At 42.4% G+C, this 23,837-nt stretch overlaps 2 protein-coding genes across 7 annotated transcripts in view; one reads left to right on the top strand and one right to left on the bottom strand.

The window, feature by feature from the left end:
* ENTPD1 (ectonucleoside triphosphate diphosphohydrolase 1) overlaps positions 1–18,860 on the bottom strand; it is a 104,461-nt gene extending 85,601 nt beyond the window's left edge. The window contains exon 1 of one of the 3 annotated variants that reach the window (XM_019953065.2): positions 18,692–18,860. In XM_019953065.2, coding sequence (XP_019808624.1) covers positions 18,692–18,860 — 169 coding nt within the window. Of the gene's footprint in view, positions 1–17,708; positions 17,892–18,247; positions 18,394–18,691 lie in introns of those variants that run through there. The other 2 variants (XM_019953066.2, XM_070780564.1) reach the window with 2 other exon arrangements.
* A 6-nt stretch (positions 18,861–18,866) lies between these two features.
* TCTN3 (tectonic family member 3) overlaps positions 18,867–23,837 on the top strand; it is a 55,239-nt gene continuing 50,268 nt past the window's right edge. For 2 of the 4 annotated variants that reach the window (XM_070780559.1, XM_070780558.1), the window contains exon 1: positions 18,949–19,088. The gene's annotated coding sequence lies outside the window, so the exon portion shown is untranslated. Of the gene's footprint in view, positions 19,089–23,837 lie in introns of all 4 variants that reach the window. The other 2 variants (XM_070780560.1, XM_070780561.1) reach the window with 2 other exon arrangements.

Here is a 23,837-nt window from a genome sequence, read left to right as displayed (position 1 = left end):
TGTGTGTAAGTGTGTTAGTCGCTCAGTCGTGCCCGAGTCTTTGCGACCCCATGGACTGCAGCCCACCAGGCTCCTCTGTCCATGAGATTTTCCAGGCAAGGATACTGGAGTGGGTTGCCATTTCCTTCTCCTAGAGCCCGTGCACCACAAAAAAGAAGCCGATGAAACGAGTAGCCCATGCACCGCAACTAGAGCAGACCCCGCTCAGTGCAACTAGAGAAAGCCCATGCACAGCAACGAAGACCCAGTACAGCCCAAAATAAATTAATTGATTTAAAAAAATCTTACCCCAAAACAATTTGATTGTCCTAGCAAATTATAAAGTAAAATATAAGATTACAATCAGTGTGGATAAGATGGCTCCAAATTTTTAGAAAATAAGTAATAACAATAAGTAGGAGAAAACAGAACAAAAGGGAAGTTAAATGACAATGATGTATGAACAGTGAGCTTACAGAGGATTTTTGTTTTCTTATTTGTTCTTTATATATCCCAAATTTTATTTATTTATTTTTTTGTTTTAAGCACTTAATTTTATTTATTTTTAAGTAAAAATTTTATATATTTAATTATTATTTTTTTTACTTTACAATATTGTATTGGTTTTCCATAAAAAAACTTGTATTATTTGTGTAATTTTAAAAGGCAGCAATACAATTAATTATATTTTAATGAAGAGATCTGAGAATACTCAAGGGGCCTTCCAGCACGAACATTCATTGAGTCTTCTTAAAATGCCAAATGCAGAAATATCTAGACCACACTTGAACTGTGTGAGACCCGGGCTCACACAGGAGGAGACCCGGGTTCAATCCCTGCAGGAGACCCGGGTTCAATCCCTGGGTCAAGAAGACGCCCTGGAGAAGGGAATGGCACCTCATCGGGAAATCCCATGGACAGAGGTGTTTGGTGGGCTACAGTCCATGGAGTTGCAGAGAGTCAGACAGGACTGAGCAACTGACACTTTCTTCACGTCTATCCTGCCCTTATCTTGTCTTAGGGTGCATAATTCTCCAAATCATTGGATTTTGCAAACAGATATACCATATGAAACCATAAGGCAGTTCTGGAAAGTGCAACAGTGACTAGGAGCCTGGTGTTTGGGCTGTCTTCATAGTCTGAATCCTGGAGTGAGCTTACTGAGAAAGACACATGTGTAAAAGAGTACACACTTCTTGGCCCTGTAGGGCTTCCGCCTTTCAAAGAAAATGACTGCCATATGGATGGTTTATCAGCACCAAGTTATAAGCCTTCCTATAAAATTTGCCTTTCTCAAAAAACTTTACAGAGAGCTGATGATAGAGGCTGTAAATAGGATACCCGGGACAGAAACTGGCTATTTCTAGCCAAAGTGAACATTTGCTGTATTGTCTGCCAAAAATCCGTTTCCTCTTCTTCTGGTACCAGGACTCTGAATTTCCTTTGAGGAACCATGCCCCTCTCACACTCAGCCATGTTCTCCAGATATCACTGGGGAGAGGAGAAGCAACAGGATCAAGTCCAGTGAGAATTTGGCTCCCAGCACTCCACCAAACGGGCTCTTACGGAGCTCACCATGGACCTCCACTGTGTTGAATGCAATGGTCACTTCTCAGTTTCACTTTATTTGACCCATGAGCAGCATTAGATCCAGCCAACCACTCCCTCCTCTTCCTTAAAAAAAAAAAAATTTCTTTATTTATTTTATTTTTGGCTGTGCTGGGTCTTCATTGGCTTTCTCTAGCTGGGTGAGTGGGGGCTATTCTCTAGTTGCAGTACACAGGCTTCTGCTGTTGCAGAGCACAGGCCCTGGGGTGCACAGGCTTCGGTAGTTGTGGCAACTCAGTAGCTGCCGCATGCCAGCTCCAGAGCGCAGGCTCCATAGTTGTGGTACATGGGCTTAGTTGCTCTGCGGCACATGGAATCTTCCTAGACTAGGAATCAAACTGTGTCCCCTGCACTGGCAGGCAGATTACCAACCACTGGACCATCAGGAAAGTCCCTTTCTCGTCTTAACACACTTGGCTCTCAGGACAACATACTCTCCTAGTTTATTCCCTCCCCCAACCCCAACACACACACACACATAGACACACTTTCTCTATCTTCTTGGATGATTTCTCTTCTTGTTCCCAGTCATTAAATTTGTAGCATTCCAAGGCTCCGTCCTTGGAGCGCTTTTCTATCTGCACTCCCATGGTGGTCTCGTCCAATCTCACTGCATTAAAATCCAGTCTCACTGAGTTTCAGCACCACCTAACACACCTGGGGATGGTGACTACCTGTTTGTGGTGGGCTGGGTCCTTCCATGGCAGATGCAGAGCTGTGGTTTTCCTGGGGCTGGTGTGGTCGTCCTGGGACTGGTGCCCACACACTGGCCTGTGAGGCTAGGTCCTGGTCCCCTCTGCACAGGGCTGTGTCCAGCGATGGGTCTGGACTTAGGGGATCTTAAAGCAGCCTGCCTGCTGTGGGTGGGGCTGTGTCCCTGCTTGGCTAGTTGTCTGGCCCAAGGCATTCCAGTATTCATGTTTACAGCCCTGAATTAAGCAGGGCTGGGGCTAGGTCCCAAGACTAATAAGGTAGAGAAAGTGTTAGTTGCTGTCGTGTCTGACTCTTTGCGATCTCATGGACTGTAGCCCACCAGGCCCCTCTGTCCATGGGATTTCCCAGGCAAGAATACTGGAGTATTCCCTTCTCCAGGGGAATCGTCCCGACCCAGAGATCGAATCCAGGTCCCCTGCATTGCAGGTGGATTCTTTATCGTCTGAGCCAGCAGGGAAACCCTAAAAAGGTAGAGAGAGGGTTCCAAAATGGCACTTGCCAGCATTAGTGTCCATTCACAGAATGAGATCCCCAATATGCCTGCTACCAGTGTTTATGGCCCCAGGGTCAGATCTAAGTTGTCTCCTGCCTCTCTGAGAGGTCTCCAACATCAAGAGGTGGATCTGACCCAGGCTTCTTCAAATGACTGCTTCTGCCCTGGGTCTGACAGCACATGATATTTTATGTGAGCCTTTTAAGATTGTAGCCTCCATTTCCTGCAGCTGTCTGGGTCTCTCCAAAGTAAGCCTTGCTGGTTTTCAAAGCCAAATACTCTGGGGGCTCACTTTTCCAGAATGGGATCTGCAGCTGGGGTGTCCCATGTGGGGCTCAGATCCCTCGCATTTGGGGGAAAACCTCTGTAATTGTGGTTATTCTTTCATTTGGGGGTCACCAACCTAGAGGCATGGGCCCTGACAATACTATGTCTCCGCCCTTCCAACCCATCTTGCTGTAGTTCCTTCCTTATATCTTTAGCTGTTGAAGATCTTTTCTGGAGGGTTCTGGCCTTTCTCATCAATAGTTGCTCTGTAAATACTTGTAATTTTGGTGTGCCTTTGGGAGGATATGAGCATCCTACTCCATCATCTTGAGAACTCTTCCAAGAAGTGATTGGATTTTGAAGGGAGAGCCAACAGTATTTCCTGACTGGATATGGATAGAAAGCAAAGAGAGAAGTAAATTTGATTCCAAGGTTTTGGGCCTTCCAAAAACTAGGATGGAGTGGCCTTGAGCTGAGAAAGACGGTAGGAGAAACAAGTTTGAGTGGGAAGCTCAGGATCTCAGTTTTGGATGTTTTCAGTTTGAGATGCCTTTGCTAAGAAATCCTATTTGGAGACTTCCCTATGGTCCAGTGGTTAAGACTCTGCACTTCTACTGCAGGGGGCACAAGTTCAATCCCTGGTCAAAGAACTAAGATCCTGCATGCCGCATTGCAGGGTAAAAAAGAAAAGAAAAGAAGCGCCTCTTTGATGTGGAGATTTTGAAATAAGCAGATGAATATACAAGTCTGGAGTTCAGAGGAGAAGACAGTACTAGAGAAACAAATGTGGGCCCCAGATCTGCCCACCAACAGATCAACACCAGCTCTGGGGCAAGTTGAGCCCCTCAGCCAGCCATATTGGGACTGGGCCTTACTTATCAGCAGGCCAATACAAATTTCAGTACATCCCAGATCCTGTAGCCAACTGTGTCAAGAACTGGCCCCACCTACAAGCAGTCCAACACCTGCTCTCAGACTCCTGGGTTCTGCAGTCAGAGACACTGGAACCTGGTCCTATCTACCAGTGGGCCAGCACCAGACCTGAGATACCCTGAGATCCAGTCCCACCCCCTGCAGGCTGACACCAGCTTCTGGACACCCTCAGGACCCTATAACCAGAGACTTTGAAATCTAGGTCCACACACTAGTGGATCCACGATCTCCTGGATCCCCTGGGCTCTAGCCCCACCCACTATCAAGTCAATACTAGCCCTGAGACCCCTTAGGCCCTGACCACTCCCCCACCAACAGAACAATGATGGCTCTGAGATACCTTGGCTATTCAACTAGCTGCCCCAGTTTCTGGCCCCACTCACCAGCAGGCCAGCACCAGCTTTTGGACACCCCAGAACCCACAAGCAGCCATGTCAGGAACAAGCTCCACCTGCCAGCAGGCCAACTCTAGATCAGGGAACCCTGACCCCACAATCACTACTCTAGAACCTGGCTCTGCCCACCACTGAGCCAGCACTAGCCTGGAGACTCCTGGGGTTCTGCAATCAGCTGCTTCGTGACCCAGCCCCACCAATCAGCATCTAGCAGCCTCCACACAAAGCGGGACCTGGTAACCAACCAGACTGGGAGCCAGCCATATCTACCAGACCATCCACAGCAGTCAGCCTGCCACAAACAAAAGAAGGTAGAGCCCACCCAGGGGCACACCTAGAGCATATAGATCTGGTGACCAGAGGGGAGCGCGCTGCTGGGACTCATAGGACGTCTCCTACAAAAGGCCACTTCTCTAAAGTCGGGAAATATAACCAACCTACCGGATACATAGAAATAAAAACAGCAAGTTAGGCAAAAGAGGTGATGGAGGAACATGTTCCAAGGGAAGAAACAAGATAAAATCCCAGAAGAAAAACTAAGTGAAGTTGAAGATGGGCAATCCATTCAGTAAAGAAGTCAAGGTAATGATTGCAAAGATCAAAGAACTCAGGAGAATAATGGATGACAGAGTGAGAAGCTAGAAGGTTTTAACAAAGAGAAAACACAAATAAGAAACAGAGGTGAAGAGTACAATAACTGAAATGAAAAATACAGGAGGAGGGATTGTGCTGGTGGTCCAGTGGTTAAGAATTTGCCTTGCAACGCAGGGGATGTGAGTTTGACACCTAGTCACGGAACTAAAGATCCCACATGCCACAGAGCAAGTAAACCCACACACCACAACTAGAGTGCATTGACATAACAGAGAGCCCATATGCCACAACTAAGACCCAAGGCAGCCAAATAAATATTTTAAAATACACTAGAAGGAATCAACAATAGACTAAGTGATATAGAGGAATGGATCAGTTAACGAGAAGGATGGAGGAAATCACTGAAGCTGAACAAAACAAGAATTTAAAAAATGAGGAAAGTTTAAATAAGAGACTTCTCTCTAAGCAGCAGCAGCAGCAGCAGCAGCAGCAAGACTATATCAAGCATTCTAACATTTGCATTATAGGGGTCCCAGAAGGAGAAGAGAGAGGGAAAGGGGCAGAGAACATATCTGAAGATACAGTAGCTAAAAACTTCTCTAACGTGGGAAAGGAAACAAACCTCCAGGTCCAGGAAACACAAAAAGTCCCAAATCAGGATCTACTCAAAGAGATCCTTATCTAAAATCCTCATCTAAAATTATAACCTTCCTAGACTTCTCAGTCCTCTTCCCTGCTTTAATTAGATTACTTATCATCACTAAAATACATCTTACTTTTTTCCTTTGCTTATTATCTGTATGCTACCCAGAACATAAACCCTGTGAGGTTAAGGATTTTGTTTTGCTATCCACTGTATCCTCAGTGCCTAAAATAGTGCTTGATATATACTCTTTGCTCATTTGAACGAATGAGTCCATCTTCCTTCGGTTGGCTCAGCAGCGAAAGCACAGGATCCTAAACCACTGGACTGCTAGGGAATCCCCCGCTGTTGGCTCTTATCCTTTAAACATAATCAAGTCCACTCTAGTCTGCAACATTCTTCCTTTGACCTAACTCATCCCTCAAGTCAGCTCTCTTTCCCTCCACCACCTCACTTCCTGAGTCATGTAATAAGCTCAATGTTCCTACTTTCTTAATATCTCCTATTTAACCTCTTAATATTCTATTAACTCAGTTTCCACCAAGAATATTCATAAGCTCCAAATTCCCAAACCTGATCACATCTCTTCCACTGTAAAATGTAACATTAGAGTTTAAAGGGTTTTGCTGGAAGGATTAAGGATCTGTGGGTAGGAAATACTATAAAGTGCCCCCCAACTCCCCAAAACATTACACTATGGGGCAGGGGTAGAGGCGGGAAGTGTATTAGAAAAAGAGAAAATACGATACTTTCTCTCATTCTCCTTCTTGCCTAATCAGAAGCTTTGGCACTTCTTCTAGAAGCTTTGGTCTCACGACACTCTCTTTCTTGGCTACCAGGTTCAGACTCTCCTTGGCTTTCTCTTACCTTTCTAGGCTTTCTTTCTGAATCTCTCTTCTTAAGTCCTTTCTCTTTCCATCCCTTTATTGTTGGTGTTTCCTTGGGTTCCGTTCTTCAGCCTCTCTGTTTCCATTCCCTATAGTTTCCAGAGTGACTCATACTTTAAAAGCTCATATTTTCAACCACTGACTCTGTGCTCCAACTCCAGCTCCCATTATCTCTTGATTTTGCTCAAACCTCTCCAAGCTTTAGACTCAAATTTCCAGCAACCAACAAAATAGCTCTGCCTTGATGTCTTATAAACATCTCATATTTAGCATGTGCCAGGATGAACTTATTATCTCTCTCTGCCCCTGCCAAATCCACTCTCCCTCCCCCATTCCTAGTCTTATCCATAAATATGTATTAACCCAATTATCCACCGCTAAACTTGAGAATAAATCTTAACATCTCCATCTTCTTCTCTCCCAAAAAACCACCCACCCTCTACCTCAGACTCTACCTTATACATATTGCTTAAATCCAGCCCCTCCCACCCATCCCCCTCCCCTGTGTGCATGCGTGCTAAGTTGCTTCAGTCATATCTGACTCTTTGCGACCCCATGGATTGTAACCTGCCAAAATCCTCTGTCCATGGGACTCTCCAGGCAAGAATACTGGGGCGGGTTGCCATGCCCTTCACCAGGGGATCTTCCCAACCCAGGGATCGAACCCAAATCTCCTGCAGTTTCTGCATTGCAGGTGGATTCTTTACTGCTGAGCCAGAGAAACCCAACTCCCTCCCCTCCCCACCATCAATGCCTTAGGGCAGGTCCCCATCATCTCTCACCAAATGGACTATTGCCAAAGCCCAATACAAGTATCTTCCCATTACTCACCAACTTCTTGGTTCATTCCTGCCAGAGTATCTCACAAAGCCAAGTCTTATGACCACTAAGTATGACGATTGCATAACTGAAAATACTTTGATATATGCTCTCACATTCTTGTGAAAATCTGTATCCTAAAAAAATTATTTTTTTCCCTCAAAAAATGTCAGTGCATTAGTATTAGGAAATGATATTAATGGCAAGCATCACCTCTTCTGAGACAAGACCACGTGACCAGGGCAAATAAGCAGACGTCTCACATGGCCCTCACGATACTCATTAACTTGGAGCCAACCAAAGCACACTATAGGTGCTTCCCTGGTGGTGCAGTGATTAAAAATCTGCCTTGCAATGCAAGGAACAGAGGTTCCATCTCTGGTCTGGGGAGATTCCGCATGCTGCCGGGCAACTAAGCCCATGTACCACAACTACTGAGCCCACACTCTAGAGCCTGTGAGCCACGACTACTGAAGCCCGTGCACCCTAGACCTGGTCTCAATGAGAGGCCCACTTGCGCAACTAGAGAAAGCCCTTTTGCAGCAATGAAGACTCAGTGCAGCCAAAAATAAATAAATAATTGTTTTTTAAAGTGCACTATGGGAGAAGAGAAGCGGGATATGATGGGAGGGGAGAGGGAACTCTTTGGGAAACCCCCGGGTTTGTTGTTTCGTCTTGCTTTGTTTTGCTTGTTTGTGTGGGGTTTTTTGCCTCTGTGAACTGGTAATCTTAGGTCTACCATGAGTATACAGAGACTTAGAACTGTTCTCCAAAATCGGCATTACTTGGCCAGGATACTAAGCAGTAGGACAGGAGCTCACTCTGCAGTTTAATGGAGGTTTGTTCTCAGCAGAAAAGGGGAAAAGCAAGAAAATGGGCCCAGAGAAGGGTTCTTCCTGAATGGCTTTATGCCTCTGGACAAAAATATTGACAGAATCCTGACACCACTAGTCTCGCTATCCTCTGAAATGTGACTCTATGGCAACAGAACTGTTCTTTCCTGGATCCTAGTAAGATCTTATGGGTTGAGGACTGAGATATCTTCCCACTCACAGAAGGGGGGTTAGAATTTGGTGACTGTATTATTCCAGGATCCAAATGGATCTAAGGGAGTCAAGGGGGAGACCACTCATTCCTCATCTCTAACACTGAACCAGGGTGAATCTCCCCTAATGCTTCCTTAAACTCCTTTTAGAATAAGATGAAAAACACTGTTGACTTAAGAAAAATGCACAACGTGGGAGTTGCAAGTTAAGTTTTATTTGGAGCCAAAAGAGGAATATAGATGCGGAAATAGCATGTCAGACAGCCCTGGGAAACTGCTCCAAAGAGTTAGGTGGAAGGTCAGCATATATGTGATTTTGGCGAAGGGGGAGTACATGCACTTAAGCACATATTTTTGCAGAGGTTTCTGCTAATCAAAAGAAGCAGAAGTCCCCAAGAAGAAATTTAGTGCTTTTCTAGATGAGATAAAAGAACTGGGCTCATAAAATCAGCTTCTGAAAGTATCTATCTGAAGACCTGTTCTGCCAGTTTTTCCAGAGCCTCATTTCTGCTCTCCTCTCTGAACTCCCTTCAGGGGGTGTTAAAAGCCAGCAGCTGCAGCAGCACATGGTTTTAGGCTTGTAGAGGTAGATGGCAAGGGCCAATTTGTAGTTACAACAAACACATTCATCTGTGCACACATACAAAAAATATCTATTTTCTTTCACGGGTAAGGCCTTAGATTAAATAAATTTTGCAATAAGGTAGAAAAAATGGTAGAAGGAAAGCCTGCTTCCAAAAATAGATATGATGCAGGAAAGAGAGGAAAATATTTATTTATTTTTTGGTTGGATATAAGAGGATGTTGCTCTGAGAAGAGAACACTCTGAGATAGAAGATTTCATGGAAATCTAAAATATTGCAGTTGAATGGAAGTTCATACTAGAGATAATTAAGGAAAATTGAATCAGTGATATAGAGAATAATCTTAGGGAAATATTGTCAAAATACAAAGAAAAATAAAGGAAAGAAAGGAAGAAAGAAAGAAAGAGAAGAAAGATGGAGTAAGTTCAGAGATAAGAGATCCAAATAATAAGTCACTGAAGAAGAAAAGCAAATGAACAAAATACAAGCACTGATTCAAGTTATGACCAGAGAAATCTTTCTTGCCCTAAAGAAGTTCTGAATTTGGAAATCAAGAGGGTTTACCATTTTCTAAGCAAAATCTATAACAGAAAGTCTATACTCCGTTGTCTTACTGTGAAAATTAAGTCAGGAATAGAGAATAGAAAAATATTCAAGCTGAAAAACAGTGTCCTCAAACTTCTTTACAGAATCAAACTCCTCAAAACAATAGAGGAATATCTCCAATTACTTGAAGGGGATAAGGTATCTATACTTAGACAAGCTGTCACTCTCTTACCACACTGATGCCCTTCTAAAAAATTACTTTCGTAGGTACCAGATCATTATGAAGGGAACTAAAATTAAGAACTCAAAAATAGAGAAAGTGAGAAAAGAACTACATGGAAGTTAATTAAATTCACTCTAATGGGTACCAGGTTTCCTTTTGTGGTTATAAAATGTTCTAAAATTGATCATAGTGATATCTGTACAATTCTGTAAATGTGTTCATTTACAATGAATCATTTTTTTTAAAAAGTAAGTATCACTTCCATAATTGTTTAAGCAAGCTTATATACAGGTATTTTAAAACTCCAAGGAAAAAAAAAAAAAAACTCCAAGGAGTGAGCATGCTTCAGGCCAGCTCCTCATTAGAAACCCCAGTGTGGGGGCTCTGGAGACCAACACATGCAAGGTCTTCCAGGGAGAGCTGAAACGTTCAGATAAGTGAGCTCTGGAAAGAAGGGATAGCTGGGGGGTTCTGGATTTGGAAGAGACACATGTAACCCAATGTTCATCGCAGCACTATTTATAACAGCCAGGACATGGAAGCAATCTAGACGTCCATCAGCAGACAAATGGATAAGAAAGCAGTGGTACATATACACAATGGAGTATTACTCAGCCATTAAAAAGAACACATTTGAATCAGTTCTAATGAGGTGGATGAAACTGGAGCCTATTATACAGAATGAAGTAAGCCAGAAAGAAAAACATCAATACAGTATACTAACACATATATATGTAATTTAGAAAGATAGTAACGATAACCCTATATGCGAGACAGCAAAAAAAAAAAAAATCATAGGCTTTAAATGTGTTAATTACATGGTATGTGAACTATATTTCAAAATAATAAGATCTACGACTATGGGTTCAAATCTCAACCTCAGCACTTACCAACTGAGAGACTTTAGGAAGGTCAATTAACTACTTATTCCTTGGTCTCCCATTTTGTAAGAGCGGGACAGCACCGACTTCAAATAGTTGTTTGAGAACTGCAAGTTGACTGGAACAGCACGTGGCTGTTGATTGGAACAGCATGTGGCTCAATACACTCTATAAACCTGTGGGTTAATGAACTAAGCCATCACCACATCCAGGTATCAAATACTTACTGTATTAGTCTCCTAATGGCTGCCATAACAAATTACCATAAACTCAACGGCTTAAAACAACACACATTTACTCTTATAATTCTGAAGTTACCGAGTCTGAAATAGGCTTCACAGAACTAAAATAAAGTGTGGGCAGGGCTGCCTTTCCTTTTCCATCTGCTTGATGGCATTCTGTGCATTCCCCATTCTTTGGCTGTGGACCTCTCTCCCTATCCAAAGCCAGTAGCAGAACATGTTGCTACAGTGATTGCACTGCCTTCTCCTGTGTCAGGTCTCCTTCTTCCTCTCTCTTATTAGACCATCTGTGATTATCTAGGATAATCTCCCTGGTTTAAATTCCTTAATTTAATGACATCTGCAAAGACTCTTTTTCCATATAAGGAAACATTGATAAATTCCAGGGATTCAGCGCTGCAATCTTTGCAGCCTACCACCATTACTATATCAACCAAAAAAGAAGAAAAAGAAAATAAATCTATGAAAAAGCCCTTATGATTATTTGCAAAAAAAAAAAAAAAAAAAGAAGACATTAAGCAAAAGATGGTATCAAGAACATTTGACACAGCTTACATTAGAAAGTATAAGTACTGTACACTGTGCTTAGTCTCTCAGTCATGTTCGACTCTTTGTGACCCTGTAGACTGCAGCCCACCAGGCACCTCAGTCCATGGAGATTCCCTAGGCAAGAATATTGGAGTGGGTAGCCTTTCCCTTCTCCAGGGAATCTTTCCAACCCAGGGATTGGACCCAGGTCTCCTGCCTTTCAGGTAGATTCTTTATCATCTGAGCCATCAGGGAAGCTCAAGAATACTGGAGGGTGGCCTATCCCATCCCCAGAGAATCTTCCTGACCCAGGAATCAAACCTGGGTCTTCTGCATTGCAGGCGGATCCTTTATCAGCTGAGCCACCAGGGAAGCCCACTGCACGATTACTTTCCATTTACCAATCCTTGTCCACTGGACGCTTTTAAAGTCCTCTGTATCCTGCCTTTTCAGAGCAATGCCTAAAAGATTATTTTGCTGATGACACCTGGCTTCAGATGTCTTTTGTGATGTATGTCTGAGTCTTTATCCGCTTGAGCAATCCTGTTTCAATTTTATAGTTCAGAAATTCTGACCCTCACCTCCTAAATCTTGCCAACCAGATCCACCTCTTGGCTCTAGCCACCTGGGGCCTGCAATTATTATTTGGAAGGGAAAGATCTGGCAATTTGCATTCACACCACACTTTAATACTTCCTAAGATTATGTAGCCATACAAAGTTCTTCTGCCTAAGATGCTGAGAACTTTGTCTCCTCTTCTTTCATCATTCTCAAAACTTTATTGAACTACTCCTTCTCTGCATCTACTTTACTTCTTTTTATAGTCCTAAGTCTCCATCACCACTCCCCATCCTTTTCTAATAAGCCATAATAAAAAGTGATTCCCTGGATTCTTTCTCCTGGAATGAAAATGTGTAGGTAACAATAAAAGCATATAAAAGTTAATGCACATACACTATAATTTCACATAGGAGAAAATTATGGTTGAGGAGGGATTACCATATAATTGAAATGACTGGATAGATTTACAAATATCCAATTTCATATATTATAAACAGAATATATCTTATTCACAAGCATTCACAAATTTGTAAAAATTCACTACATGCTTTGGTTCAAAGAAACCTCAGAAATATTAAAGCCATTTCTCTAATCATTGTGAAATAAAATGAAAAATTAATTAAAAGTAATGAATTAAATAAAAATGACAATTACTTGGCACTTTAGAAAAATTATTCTGGGTTAAGAGACAATAAATGCAATATCAAACTTTTTTGGAAATATAACACCACAGATTAGAAATGCATTGGATCTATTCATAGTTGTAAATCTCTGTATAAAAACATTAAGATTTCAGAAAAACTGTTACAAATATAGCATAAAAACTTGAATATATTTATTATATCAAGAGCTCACATAAATTAATTTCAAACATAAAATCCAGTGAGTAAGAAACAGGCAATGAGAGAGCATACAAAAGGAGAACACTACGTGTAAAATGTCAAATTCACTGGCAATTAAACAAATACAAACTAAAACAACATAAAAGTGGGTAAGACTATTAAAAAAACAAAACCTAATCTCTCAGGGATGTAGCAAAACAGGAACTGTTGTGGAAGCACGAAGGGTCCCACTTTGGTAAAGCAACTTGCTGACAGTAATCAAGAACTTTAAAAAATTTTACAAATTTTAATCCAGTCATTCTGCTTCTGGGAATCTATCCTCAGCATGCAACCCCACACACGGAAAAACTTCACACACAAAGATGTTTACTGGAAATGACAACAGACTAACTGTTCAATAACAGGGACATTGTTAAACTGCTGCTGCTGCTGCTAAGTCGCTTCAGTCGTATCCGACTCTGTGCGACCCCATAGACGGCAGCCCACCAGGCTCCCCCGTCCCTGGGATTCTCCAGCCAAGAACACTGGAGTGGGTTGCCATTTCCTTCTCCAATTGTTAAACTATGTGACTATAAAAATTATGCTAACAAAGACTATGCCATGAGGCAGAAAATACCTGTCCTTTATTACTGCACTAGAAGTCTGGCTTTAAAATTGTATACACAAGCTCACAATCAGAGTGCCATCTCTTAATTTTGCAAAGTCCTAGTCTAGTAAGTGCTAAAAGAGAGAGAACCCAGGCTAGAAAAAGGAACTGCAAGGAAATACACCAAAATACTGTCACGAGTGATTGTTTTTCTTTTCTTCTCTAATTCATATTTCATGTGTTTGTTTTTTTTAAAGCAAGTATGTGCCATATTTCTTACATCCTCACAGATATAAAGGAATTGTCCACATCCTTTCTGTGGATTAGAAGGAAATACTTGTTTATGAAGGGCGTGTTCCTGGGTCTCTAAATTCATTTTGAAATTCCAGCACAAAAACTGTGGGATGGAAGTATGTTAGGCAAACTCTTTCCTGCCTTCTCTACTCCCACAACTTCTCTTTTCCTTATAATCCCTTCAAGTTTCCAAACCTAAAGAAATTCCATCCGTCCTCCCTGCACTCACTTTCCTCCTTTGCGTCTGGGGTCCTTCTCACCTCACTTCTGCGGTGCAGACAGTGTCCCTGCCATGCTGCTCCCGGTCTCAGAGTTCTGGATCCTTGCTAGCCCCAGCTCTCTGGCACTCCAGACACCCAGCAAAGTACTCGGGCAGCCAGTACTTCCCAGGTTGGAGGCAGAGAATGAAAGCAGCTTAAGGAATCTTGGAGACACAGAGGAAAGGTGGGAGATATTCGGGAAATCCAACACAGGGCCTTTTTTGTGTAATAACAGATTGTATGTGATTCAGATTCAGATTTGTTTCTTGTGTGGCAAAATTCTGGGATATACACTTACTGAAAGAACAGATGAAAGAAAGAATTAGGTTTCCTATCATCCTGCAATGACATAGCTGATCAGTAACTCAAAGTGGTAGCTTCAGTGGGTGGAGGTCTGGGGAGGGAGGGCTTGGTTGTTCGGTACCAAAATAAGTCCTGAGACTAAGACATGCAATGACCTTATGACATGGTAGTTGAAATGGGCCTAAGTAGGGGCAGCTTTACCACCACCTGGGAGCTTGTCAGACATGCAGAATCCCAGGCCAACACTCTAGAGATGCTGGACCAGAAATTGTGCTTTAACAAGGTCCACAGTGATGTACATGCTCTGCTCATTGATGTATAAGAAACACTGTCTCAGCACACACACACACACTCACCAAGACAAAGCTAGTACCTCAGCCAATTTGCGCTTTCATCAAACCATGCAGAGGTTTGAGGTTTCTTTACTGCAAGGGCTGCCCTCAATTTTGGTCTCCCTCCAAACTTTTTCAGGGAATGGAGCTCACAGGAAACAGACGAGGGGATGTGCCCCAGTCTTCACCTTCACTCTGCACAGGCAGGTGGGATTAAACATTAATTCTCTTGGGCATACCACTGACTATGGAATCAGAAGCAAGCAAAAGACCACACAAGGGAGAAAATACACTTAAAATGTGGTTTGGCCAAGTATAAGCAAGACTAGTCACTGCCATTTGTAAAAACTGTTTATCAAATGGGCCCAATGATCATGCAAGACAAACTTTGGATTTCTGCCTTCAAATTTCCAGGATGAACATGTAAATAGGTTCCCTACTTGAAACTTAGAAACGTGGAAAAGAGCTTTTTACTCTTAAATCTAGCCTGTAGTTTAGGTAAGAGAGAAAACTGGTCTTTAAGCACTGAGGGACTTGGAAGATGCTTACTGTGGGCTCCAGACTCTACTCATCTTTCTAGGTCCCACTGAAGTGTCCCGTCCTTTGAGAAGTTTTCCCCAAAATCATCACTCCCTATTCTGGTTCTCAGGAGATTTTCCTGAAACTTTTAATATGGCTCTTAGGAAAGTAGGAGAACTTAATCTATTAGGAATCCAGGCTTTGCCACTGGACTCCAAGGGTCTAAATTCCCCCCTTTGCCTATGAATATTACTAGCTGGGTGACCTTGGCCAGGTAACTTCCCTCCACAGCTGTCAGATGGAGAAACCTGTATCATAGGAAGTTTTTGTGAAGATTACATGAGACAATGCATATAAAAATGACAGTGCCTGGCACATAATAAATTATAATAAAAAATGTTAGCTATGATTATTAGCACTTCGCAGAGTCTGGCTTCAGTTAGAGTTGGTTGTGTGTATGTCTGCCTTCCTTGCTAGACTGTGAGCAAATTGTTTACACCCCACATCTGCCACAGGGACTTACAAATGGAATATACAATAATATTTGTCAAATGAGTTTGAAGGTATGCCAGGAAGAAGAAAGGGAGGGTGCTGGAAACAAGTTTAATGTACTTTATGATTTTATCCAGGACCAAGCTCTGCGATACTTGTTTGTCTTCCATTTCCAGAGCACATTGTCTCAGACTTTGGCTGCTGTAAATGGGGCTGGAAGAACACTATTTCTGCAACCAGATGTTTTGTTCAGCGATATGAGGTAGTGCTACGAGGCATCTGAAATCTCCAGTTTGGTCCTGGGCTGGAAGGGGAGCTGGGGGCTGAAGTTCAGCCAGAGCTGGACTGGCTAAACTGGGTGCCCTAGCTAGCACAGGGTGACATCAGCTCTGAGGATCACCCACCTAGAAGAGATGTGTTTTGATTCTCAGTGTGTTCACTTAGAGGGGTGTCTTTACATATTGCACAAAAGAGCTGTTTGTACCAGTAGGATTCTACTGCAAACTCAGAGGTCCCCTTGAAAACCAGCCTACTGACACTCAGATGAATATCAACTAAAATAATGTCACTTTGTGTACTATTTATTGAGCACCCATTATGTGCTAAACACTGTGCCTGACCCTACAGATCCAAAGGTGAATAAAGAAATTGCAGTCGGGGAAGGTTGGGAAGTGATGCAGAAAGCAGGAATATGGACAAGTACAACGAGCGCCAGCGTAGGTGTGAGTACGGAGGTAGGAGAAACATCCAACAGATGGCTAATCAAGGCTCAAAGGGTTGGGGGAGGCTTAGAGGAGGGACGAACAACCAAGATAAACCAAGGAGTGAGCACAACAGCTAACATTTATTGAGCACATACTATATACATCTGGCCCTGTTCTGAGAACCCTGCTTGAGAACCCTCATTAGTCCTCACAACACCCTGTGAGGTAGATAACATTATTCTCCCCATTTTAAAGATGAGGAGACTGAGGCTTAAAGTAAACAGTGGAGCTAGATTCAAACCAAGCTGGAGCAGCTTGGTTCCAGACTAAACGGGAAAGAGAGAGCTAAATCAGCCTTAAAGGCAGAGACAGGTGTCTTGCAACGACCTAGAACAGGAAAGACGCTCCCCAAGTGCCTTGAGGAACTAAAAGTGTCTGGGGGTGGGGACAGAAGTTCCAAGATGACTCAGCTCCATCTGCAGGTTAGAAGGGAAACCAGAGGCAGGGGACAGTCTGCTGTGGACTTCTGAAAACTAGCTGTGTGACTCCTATCATCTAACCCTTCTTGGCTTCAGTCATAAAAGGCAGTAATTGCCCTTTCATAAAAGGCAATAATAAAAATGCCTGGACTCTACCATAAAGAATGGCCACAGGCACCAAATGGGAAAAAAATGCATGTAAACTTGATAGCAAAGCACAGATTGCTTCCCAGACTTGAGATGTCATCAATATCATTTCCCCAGTAGCTTTAAAGATTTGCAAACCGAATCGACACTGTCAGAGCAGTAGCAGGAGACTTTGAATTGGAGCAACAGAATGGGGAAATAGCCCCTTGGACCCTGTGTCCATCACCTGCATCCAAACTCACCACTTACTGTGTGATGCCAAGGCAAGCTACTCTCTCACTACCTCAGCGGCATCATCTGGGAAATGGGGATGATGATAACACTCACTTTATAAGTCGCGGGGAGTGGCTTAGGACGGCTCCCAGCACAGAGGAAAGACGATGTTAACAGCTATCATTTTTATCATTATTAAGAACTCTATTGGCTACTCATCCCATCCCTCCACATTCGATGTGGTAAAAACACGTGGGGATACTAGAAACCGGAGATAATGAAGGTTTGCAATCCTACACAAGCACGCCGCTGCAGACATTCTTCCTGGCTCCCATGGGCTGGCAAGCAGCTGGCTCTCTGTGTTCTCTGTCCTGGCAGAAAATGCCCAAAAGAGGTAAAAGACAGAGACCGCACACCATCTGTGCAAACCAGGCTGCTCTCGTAGTTTTCAGACAGAATCTAAAGTCAGTCAGTCAGATAAGCCTTACTCTTTAAAGATAAAACTGTTCTTGGAGACTTCCCTCCCCTCACTCCCCATACTCATGCACACTCCCCCACACCTCCCAAGAAAGGTTTAGCGTTTTGCAAGACATACTCTGGGGTCCTGTTGAGACAGCCTCTTGCCACATTAACTTCTCTAATTCCAAGCAGAGAAGCCTTTGCTAATTTCACAACAGGAAAGCACACAGGAAATTCGAGAACAAAGCAAATCTACACAGGCAGCCCAGCATCTTCCAGCAAACGCCGCAGTGAGGTACTGACCCGAAGCAAGACGACTCCGGACTGCAAAAGAGGCAGCTGCCTCCTAAACTGTGAGGGGACGGAAGAAGTCTTTTGCCTCTAAAAAACCAGATCTGAATACCAATTGCTCATAAATATTCATGAGCCGCTCCAGCTTGCTCAGGAGTCACCCTTGACTGTAACCCTGGAGCTTGGCTTTGTAAAATATTCCCCAAAGTTTTTTCTCTCTGCCTCCTCTCGGAAGGAGAGGGTGGGAAAGTGTATATAGGGCTTTTTGCCTCTTGCTCTTTCAAGTACTTGCTTTTGGTCTGGGTTTTTGGTTTCCTTTTTTTGTTTTTTATTTTTATTTTTTCCTGGTCTTAAGGATTCAGATCAAATCAATTTTGCTCTTACCCCTTCTATCTTCCATAACTGGCAGCTTTTGTTTTCTTCCTCTTTGCTCTATTTTTCAGCCTCTGCTTGCTGTGGTCGGTCTCAGTGAAAGAGGTACTCAAGGAACAGAGATATAACAGACCCTCGGGATCGTGGGAGGGGCTAAATTAGCCTGCCCCGTTTCGGAAGGAACCTCAAACCCTATGTCTTTTTCATTGACTGAAGGACAGACTTGCGGAGGAGTTCAGCAGCTCATTCCCCTAAAGCTTGCCCGGGCTGTAACTTTTTCTATCTTGAGGCAATGTGTGTTCAGATCTCTCTTCAGATTTTCCCTCTCTCTCTGATACAGAAATCCATTCCCCCCTCCCCAGCCTTGAAAAAATGTATCTTGTCTGCAAGCAAATAAAAAAAAGCGATTTACTTTTTGCAACTTTGAAGCAAGAAACTTGTTACCTTGATACTCACTGGAAAAAGGACGGGACTCAAGAACAGTTGTGCTGGCCCCACAAATCCGCTTATTTCTGATTCCCTGATGAGCAATCCCTTTTTGGAGTTCATTACGCCAGAAGAGCACTGGGTCACCCAAGCAAAGGTTGCGGCCGCTTGAGAAACCGTGGTATTGGTTGGAAGGCATGGTGGGACGGCAGAGAAGGCTGCTCGCTGGGAACAGCTGTCTGGCTGTGCTGATGCAAGTTGTCTACCTTTTCCAAACCTTCACCTCCTACCTCCGAAGTCTTATAGGCAGGAATTGCCACACCTAGGCTTTGCCACGGTGACCCAAATACAGACTGACCAAAGCATTTTAAAAAACGGTGTCTATGAAGTTATTTTGAAATCCGGATAAGAGACAACCAACAGGAAGGTAAGTTTCCAAGTCTTAAGGCAGCCTGTTTGGGCACCTTCTCCCTCCATGAGGCTGTCAAACTTTAGCACTTTAGGTTTCAAAGAGACCCGACATGTAGTCTAAGCGAGGATAGAGATGTGGAGATGTTAAGCTACAAGTTCATGTTCACTTTGAGATCAGGGAGCTGGTCTCTCTTACTTGCTACTGTGCTCTGCAGCACCTGATACAGTTTCTCCCACAGTGTAGGTGCTTAGTAGATTTTTGATGAATGGTTGAGTTAATAAATAGCAGCAAAGCAGAACATAAATCTGATTTCACTGATTCGTAGTTCATGCTTTTTCTACATTGTTTCTTCCGCATGAGAATTTGTATCTAAAATCAGTTACACCATAAGACATTTTGAAAGTGAAAGTGAAAAATTGCTAATTCCTGTCTGACTCTTTGCAATCCCACAGACTATACAGTCCGTGGAATTCTCCAGGCCAGATTACTGGAGTGAGTAGCTGTCTCTTCTCCAGGGACTCTTCCCAACCCAGGGATTGAACCCAGGCCTCCTGCATTGTAGGCAGATTCTTTACCATCTGAGCCACCAGGGAAGCCCAAGAATACTGGGGTGGATAGCCTATCCCTTCTCCAGGGAATCTTCCCAACCCAGGAACTGAACCAGAGTCTCCTGCATTGCAGGTGGATTCTTTACCAGCTGAGCTATCATTTTACTTCCAAATATATTCCATAAGCTATTAAATTGGTGACCACTAAAGGCTATTTTTTACTCTATAAAAATATATTCTCCACTATACTTTTAATCATACTTTAATAAAGGCAGGGGCTTTTTTTCTCTTTTCAGTTTAGGTGTTTCTGTTATTTGTTCAGTGCTCAGCAGCATACTCTGTGCTCAGTAATGTTTCATGCTGGACTTTGCTGGTGGTCCAGTGGTTAGGACTCATGCTTCCATTGCAGGGGGCACGGGGTTGATTCCTGGTCGGGGAACTAAGATCCTAATGGCACAGTGCCCGCCCACCCCACCCGCCCAAAAAAGTTTAGTGCTTTAATAAATCTGAGTTTGCATAAGACTCTTTCTTTACCTTACTAAAGGTTTCAGAGTTAAAGCATTTGCCATTTATAGTAAAAACTAGTTATACTAAATGAGAATCCAGTGGATGCCTTTTCCAGATACCAAGATTTCTAATAAGAAACATTGGTTTGGTATTTGTCCTATTGTGGTGAAAATGCTTTTAATTGATGTGATGGATATATCTGTAAAAACCAACAATTTTATAATGGGTTTATGACTGTCTGGGCATCATTGTTTCAGAGAAAAGTTCCAAAAAGAACATGTCTACAAAATATCCTGTGAACTATAGGATGCAAAAAGACTGTCAAAGCTAGAAGGAGAAAAAAAATGATCAAGATTCACAGTGAGTGAGAGGTTATGTGGGAGAAACAGACAAGCATCTGAACATGTCAAGGAGAGCCCCCTCCAGAACATGCCCTCTTCTCATTACCTGCAGTGCTTCCACACTGGGCCAAGCCACATCCTCTCGCATCTGGTTTATTATGATCGCCTTCCCACTGGTCTCCCAGATGCTGCTCTCAATCCTGCTAAGTCATTCTGTACCCAGTACTCACAGTGATTCAGTTAAAACCAAACCAAGCATATCACTCTTCTGCTCAAAACCTTCCCAGGGCTCCCATCTCACTCCAAGCATAAACCAGTTCCTACCTGGCTTGCTCCCCAGCTTGCTCCCCTCCCCAAAGTCCTCTCTGACTTTCCTGCTGTTCTCTTCATGTTGCCCCTGCTCTAGCCTCAGAGTCTTCGCACTTCGCTCTTTCTGCCTACAGTACTGTTCTCCCAAATACCCACAGAGCTCATTCCTAAGTCTTTAATAGATTACTGTCTTCTATCCTAGCACAAGATAGTGACCTCTAGTGTTTTCCACGAAAATGAACCTAGGTTCTTTGGAAAGACGGCAAATTCCAAGTCTGAGGCAGGAAGTGTGTAAGATGAGATTGGAACATCTTGTCGTACCAGAAATAAAGGACACTGTCTAAAACTACTAGGGTCATTCCAAAAGGACTCAGGAGCCAACTTCAAGTGGCTTCTGCGCCAAAGTAATAAAAAATTTGAGTGGCAATAATAAGTTATAACTGAAATGTATTGAAACACATTAGATATATTGACACTCATGTATTCATGATGATACTATAAAGAAATCATTGTTCATCTTTGGAACCAATTCATTATTCCAAAAAAATGTAAGTAAAAACGGAAAATATCAACACTTAACCTGCCTTTGCTGCACAACTGCACCAATAGAAGGGCCAAATAGTTGATGAAGAGGGAGAAGTTTCTCCCCCAAGTATTCCAGATAATTAAAGAAAAAAATTTGAGTATAACCATTGTGCAAACAACCTCCCTGCAAAAAAAAGAAATAAACCTAAGCATAATCACCAATGATTGTTTATATCACAAAAGTAGGTATGAACATTCATTGACAACCTTCTGATGGAGGTATATAGCACAACTTCTGAAGCAGTCTTGCCAACATTGAAGCTTCTAGATCCAACTACCAGCTCACAGGAGGCCTGGGGGCACTGAAAACAAGTTAAAAGGCTCCACAGGAATGCAGTCAGTAAAACTTGATCTGGAGGAAACACTATAAAATAACTCAATTTCTTTAACAAGGAAGTTGTAGGGAAGAAAAAAGAGGATGGGGCGCCCATAGAGTAAAAGAAATTGAAAAGATATACCAATCAAATGCAGTAACTGGGCCTTGAAATCCTGATTTAAACCAATTTAAAAGAAACTTCAGGACAACTGAAGAAATTTGAACACTGGATATTATATAATATTAAAGAGCTGTTATTTTTAAAGACACATATAATATTGTGGTTATTTTCCAAAAGTACATATCTTTTGGAAATACATGCTGAAATATCTACAGAAGAAGTCTGAGACTAGCTTCAAAAAGGAATAGTAGATTAGGTATAAATAAAACAAGATTACAGATGAAGTGATAATTGTCGAAGCTGGATAGTGGGTACATGGGGATTGGATTTACTATTTTCTCAATTTTGTATGTTTGAGACTTCTGCAATAAAAGATAAGAAAGACTCTTAGGTGGAAAAGTGGGAAACTGATGATATGCAATAGTTTTATCAGGGAATCGTTCCAGAGTTTTAAAGACATGATTTAATATTTACTGAGACAGTAGTAATATGTAAAATCAGCTTGGGGGTTGAAAGAGGACAAGGTTCAGCTGGGTTTTTTTAATTGCTATAATTTGAAGCCTCAACATTTCATTTAAGAAGCAAATAGTCGGATGAAAGAGATTATTTGTAAGAGTTATTTGAAAAATAAAAGTAATTGAACAACAAACTGGTCAAAGCTAAAAAGTTGTTATACCAGCATAAGCCAGCATATTCACTATGCATTTTTTTTTCCCCTGTGGCACAGTAATCAGGCAGCTATATCAGGATTTTCTTAGATTTCTTTGTGGAACATAACATTAGATGTAGAATTTAAAAAGGACTATATACTCTATCCAACATGAAATATCCACAGCGTGTTCTGACTACTTGAGGCACTCTCCATACACCCAACAGTTACAAAATAGGAATAACATTAATTAGACAGAGTAATGATGGTAGTTTCTGCATCGGGGGGGGGGGGGGCAGGGGTAGCTGGTTGGGATAGGGTGGAGAATGGGCATTCTGGTCTTGACATTGTTTCTAACCCTCCACTAAAACAAAAGTCTATTGATAAAACTCATGAAAGGAGGTACTCTGCTTTTATGTATCTTAAAAGAAATGGCCAGGGTAACTATTGTGCAAAATGACATGTTTCCCCAATTTCAAGAATGCCTGTGTTTATCTATGCAGTTTTTATTATTTTTGAACAGACCAAAATGTTCTTCATAACATTTTACACAGTGTTCAAAATGTTATATCATTTTGATATTAAACAGTTCTTACTTGTGGTTGGTTTCAAGGCTAAAAGGAGACTGCAAAAGGATGGGGTTTTATAATTGATAGGGATGTCCTGGACATGGTAAATCATACTTCAAGAAACATGAAGTAAAAGGTTAAATGCTGTATGGCAATTAACAAATCTAATCTTCAGTTCAGTTCAGTTCAATCGCTTAGTCATGTCCAACTCTTTGCGACCCCATGGACTTCAGCACACCAGGCTTCCCTGTCCATCACCAACTCCAGTAGCTTACTCAAACTCATGTCCATCGAGTTGGTGATGCCATCCAACCATTTCATCCTCTGTCGTCCTCTTCTCCTCTTGCCTTCCTTCTTTCCCAGCATCAGGGTCTTTTCTAAGGAGTCAGTTCTTTGCATCAGGTGGCCAAGGTATTGGAGTTTCAGCTTTAGTATCAGTCCTTTCAAAGAATATTCAGGACTGATTTCCTTTAGGATGGACTGGTTGGAGATCCTTGCAGTCCAAGGAACTCTCAAGAGTCTTCTCCAACACCACAGTTCAAAAACATCAATTCTTCAGCGCTTAGCTTTCTTTATAGTCCAACTCTCACATCCATACGTGACTACTAGAAAAGCCATAGCTTTGACTAGATGGACCTCTGTTGGCAAAGTAATGTCTCTGCTTTTTAATATGCTGTCTGCTGCTGCTGCTGCTAAGTCGCTTCAGTCGTGTTCAACTCTGTGTGACCCCATAGATTGGGCATAACTTTTCTTCCAAGGAGTAAGTGTCTTTTAATTTCATGGCTGCAGTCACCATCTGTGGTGATTTTGGAGTCCCCC

This window comes from Bos indicus, chromosome 26 (assembly GCF_029378745.1).
Source record: "Bos indicus isolate NIAB-ARS_2022 breed Sahiwal x Tharparkar chromosome 26, NIAB-ARS_B.indTharparkar_mat_pri_1.0, whole genome shotgun sequence".
Taxonomy (NCBI): Eukaryota; Metazoa; Chordata; class Mammalia; order Artiodactyla; family Bovidae; genus Bos; species Bos indicus.
Note: the sequence above shows the minus strand (reverse complement) of the source record. Positions and strands in the feature narration are given on the sequence as shown.